Source organism: Loa loa (assembly GCF_000183805.2).
Source record: "Loa loa unplaced genomic scaffold supercont3.383, whole genome shotgun sequence".
Taxonomy (NCBI): domain Eukaryota; kingdom Metazoa; phylum Nematoda; class Chromadorea; order Rhabditida; family Onchocercidae; genus Loa; species Loa loa.
Window position 1 is genome coordinate 2,026 of NW_018108563.1, and position 4,999 is coordinate 7,024.

The window sequence follows — 4,999 nt, forward strand, 5'->3', positions numbered from 1 at the left end:
TATTATTATCATTATCATTATTGTTGTAAGACTAATATTATAGGATTGAATAATATTAATAAAACTGATCTGATAGTAAAATTTTTAAATGAATTGTTATTTCTTGTCGAATAGTTCGTCCCCCAATAATTTTTTTCAAAAAAATAAAATAAAATAAAGCAAAAAAGCAAAAAAAAAAAAAAAAAAAAGCATAAGAGGTGTAAGAACATACTGTGCATCTGTCACCGTAAGTGTACCAAGACCACCCTCAGAATATTGTGTACATCTTGGTGGATCACAAACAGGACCCCAGTTAAGACGCCAATTGATGTATGGTTCAGGTACAGCTACCGCTTTGCATGTCAACTGGAAAGTACCACCAGTATGCACTTGTTTATTCGTTTCCGGTGGTTGCACAATTGTTGGTTGTACGCATCCAATCTTTAAATAATATATTACAATTAATTTACCAAAAACAAACATCAAAGAAAATTTTGTTATGTTTTCCACTTCTTATAAAAGAAACTAAATTGTTATAAAATGGAAATTAAAATTTTATATTAGAACAGTTTAAAAGAAAAATAACAAATGGTGAGAAAAGTAGCTTTAGTAAGCTTTTATTAAAAGTGGAATAATTTTGACCGAATTTAAAGTAGTAAAAAAGTAATTTAAATTTAAAATGACAATTTTGTTCATGCTTATTCATGCTTTTTCCTCAGATTACTTAAAAATAGTGAATGTTGTGTAACTTAAAACCAAACAATTCTAAATAATTAATTATCTCAATTGTAATCATCCCACTTCCTGACACAGTAATCTGCAAATACATAGAAAAAAAAATTAATGGAAAAAAGGATGAAAAACTTTTCGGGCACAATAAAGTGCGTATTGTAGAGCAATAATATTGAATTTCGGTGAAAATTGTGTCGCATTAAATAGCCAAATAATCACTCCATATTGATTATAGCAAAATAATCACTTCATATTGATTATCGCAGAACAATCACTTCATATTGATTACCGCAGAGTAATCACTTCATATTAAACAGCGCAGAAAATCATGTATTAGATATCGTAGAACAACCACATGATATTGAATGTCGCAAAATAATCATGTCATATTGAATAACCACAAAATGATCACATCATAGTGATTGTTGCAGGATCACGTTATATTGAATATCGTGAAACAATCACGTCATATTGAATACTACAGAATAATCACTTCGTATTGAACGTTGAAGAAAATCACATCATGTTGAAGATGGCAGAATATGATATTGATTATCGAGAAATAATCGTGTCATATTGAATATGGTAAATAATTACGTCATATTGATTATCTCATGATGATGTTCATAGTGAATACCGCAGGATAATCACGTCATATTGAATACCAGTGAATAATCACGTCATATTGATTGTCTCAGGATCATGTTCAGAGTGAATATCGCAGAGCAATCATGTCATATTGATTATCTCATGATGATGTTCATAGTGAATACCGCAGGATAATCACGTCATATTGAATACCAGTGAATAATCACGTCATATTGAATAACAGCGAATAATCACATCATATTTAAAAGTATCTTCAAATGTTATAATTTTTAGTCTTTTCAAAGGGAAAAAAAAAATGAATGAAAACCTCATCAGATCCATCCTGACAATCATTAGTACCATCACAATGGAAACTAAGTGGAACACATTGTCGACCATCACGACATTTGAATTCCCTTGTTGAGCAACCATCAGCTGGAACTCGATGACTACAAGCTTGTTCATCTGAATTATCACCACAATCATCATCACCATCACAGAGCCACATTTTTTGCACACAGCGACCATTATTGCATTTGAATTCGTTTGGTTCACATGAACGTATCGATGGACAATTCTGTTATTAAAATATTCGCTAATATCAAAATGAAATTAATTAATTATCCTAATTAAGCATAAAAGAAATTATTCCGATTCAAAGATTATCAAAATTATTATAATTTAATTCTGATAATAAAATTATCAAAATTATCTTTTCATAGTATTCGAATTTTTATTTAGTGTCGCCAAAATCGTGAGGAGAAGCAATGAATCAATAACTCCTTTTTTTTAATTTAATACTATAATATTGTATATGTGAATATATTATGCAATGTAGAATGTAAGCTAAAATTGTGTGTCAATTGTGTTTATGTACTTTAAACAAAGAGATCCATTCCATACGCGCTAATAGGGCGGAGTGATAATTCTTTATGATCTCAGAATATCACCAAAGATCTTCCCTATTCGTGAAGGAAGCAGAGAGGGTCATGAGTCATCATGAAACATTTCTCAAGATATGTATTCCAGTAAGATCAATTGAATAGATGATATCGAGCATCGGATGGGTTTCCTTTTCCAATTGATATCCTCATTAATTTGTCTTATCAAAAATCATAATTGTTGAGTTCGTTGTTGTATTAATAAACTTATTGCGATGAAGATTTAATTACCTAAGTTTGAGGTACAAATTATCAAGTAAAGAGGCAGAAATAACCCTATCTTTGTCATAGTTGAAAAAAAAAAATCGTCAACAATTAGAAGAATATTAATTAGTTCTAAATTTACTATTCTAAAATGCAAATTAAAATTAACTTAATATTGCTCATTTACTTTATACATATGGTATTTAAGCTTGAAATTTGTTATTTAAAAATCCTTCAACCAAAATTTACCAACCTGTTCATCACTACGATCTCGGCAATCCGGTTCACCATCACAAATATATTCACTTTTTACACATTCATTATTACCGCAAGCTCGTTCATCAACACGACATATACCCGTTTGTGGTAGCATACTTTGCAATTCTTGTGGCCCATCTGCAGTGGACAAAATGAAATTGTACCGAAATTCCCTAATTACCCTATGGAGAGAGAAAAAAAAAACGAAACTTTACCTGTAAATTACTTATCAACTCGAAGTATTCCTGCGAAACTTACCTGAACTTTACCTCTGTTTTTCACTCATTAATTGACTTAATTTGAAAATACCTAGCAAATTCATTATGTCAGATTTGTTGCATGAAATATCTTGAAACAACCGAAAAACAAACATAAAATAGTGAATGAATTAAATTTAAAATCATCCAAAACAAACATTCAAATTTAATTTGAAATCATTGCATACGCTAAAGTAATCAGAAAACATGAAACAACCGGAATTTGAGGTAAAATACTGAACAAATTTAATTCTAATTTATATTAGAAATAATAATTAAAAGAAAAGTAAAACAACCATAATTTAGTATGAAAGTACCATTTTTTAATATTTCCATTATTTTGCTTATATTTAAACCGAAAAGTTTTTCCGTATATGAATTGGTCTATCAGTCATTTTTAATTCAATAAATTATTGTAATATGAAGTTTGTTTTTAATATAATCCTATTATAAAATCCATTAAATTGGTTCTCATTTTTTGGAAATCTTTCTAAAAGTTCTATTAAGACGAGCATTTAGCTTAGTTAAATTTGAAGTTTACTTTTAAACTTTTGCATTAAAAATTTTTTGAACCATTTTTTTGATAAGAATAAAATATTTGAAGGGAATATTTTTGATAATAAATTTGATCCATTTTAATATTATTTCATTTTTTTTTTTTTTCAAACAAGATATTTTCATCCTCATTTATAAAACACATTCGTATACACATGACACGTCAAAGAATCCCATTAAATGAAAAATTAAACTGCTTGAAATTTAATGTCATCATAAACTATACTAAACATATTTTTCATCAAGCAACAAGTTAATGAGTAATAATTGTCAATTCAATTAAATTGAGCTGAAATTTAAATTACAAATTTAAGTTTAAATCCAATTGGATGACTTTTTTTTTTTTTTAAATGTTTACAAATATCATTATGAACCAATTTCATGCATTTCCAAGTATTTTTTTTTAAATTCCTAAATTTAATTTAATATTAACTATGGTAATTAAAAAACATAGTAGAATGTAATGTATACCAAATAATTTAGAAAAAAAAAAAATTGAATTGAAAATTTGTTATAATTGCGAAAAAAATTTTTTCATTACAATTTTTTATTTGTAAAATTAAAATGATATCAGGTAAGATGCTTTCTCTCTTATTTAAATAATGAAATAATTAATTGGTTTGAGTTTGAATTTTATCGAATTAATGTTTATATCTTTATAATTTAAACAAAGAAACATTTTGTTTTCTTCTTTTTTATGAAAATAAGCAGCACACAGATGAGGTTTGTTTTTTTTTTAATTTAGTTCAACTTTATGGAAAAATTAGAAAGATAGGTAGAATTTAAATTTTAGCAAACTATCTATTCCATCAAATTTGTTGTTTAGAAAAAAGACATCATTAATTCGTTAATTTTCATTTTGCTTTTAAATCAAAAATATTTCGAATTACTTTTAACTTATTAGAATTCCAATTACTTCCAACTTATTAAAATTCTAACAAATATAACTTTCATTTGTCAATAAAAAATTAATTAACTTTTTATACTTTAATATCGGCTCTTTTTTATTTTCGCTTTTTTCTTTTGTCAATTACTGTAATTAGTTAATTTTTTTTTTTTATTTTCAATCTCCCTCTTCTGCCATAAATTTCATTTTTCTTTTTTTTTTACCAAAAAGAAAAGTAAAAAAAAAAAGGTTCATTTCCGGTGTAACTTTTTTTTTTTTCATTGCTAAATATTTATTCTGTTAACAAAATAGTACGAAAAATTAAAACGCACAAAAAACAAAAAAAAAGAAAAAGAAAAACAGGTTCGATGCATTTTTATTTTATTTTTCATTTCCTTTTTTTTTTCTTAGGCTAACTTCAATTAATATACTATTGTCATTTTTTTTTTCTGAAAAAAAACGAAGTAGAAAAAAATAAAATTTGAAAGTACAATAATTAAACACACTTTGTTTAGGCTTCATTCTTTTCTTCTTTTTTTTGTCTATTCCTTACCTTTTCAATCTTTTATTTTTTACCTTTCACCTTTCACATTCCATTT

At 26.5% G+C, this 4,999-nt stretch overlaps 1 protein-coding gene across 1 annotated transcript; it reads right to left on the reverse strand.

Moving 5' to 3' along the window:
* Positions 1-211: 211 nt before the first annotated feature.
* Positions 212-2,817, reverse strand: LOAG_12565 (hypothetical protein; the record flags this gene model as incomplete). The annotated part of the gene is made up of 3 exons (XM_003148078.1): positions 212-420; positions 1,628-1,876; positions 2,698-2,817. Coding segments are annotated over 3 exons (576 nt in total), but the record flags the coding sequence as incomplete, so codon positions are not given.
* Between the last annotated feature and the right edge of the window lie 2,182 nt (positions 2,818-4,999).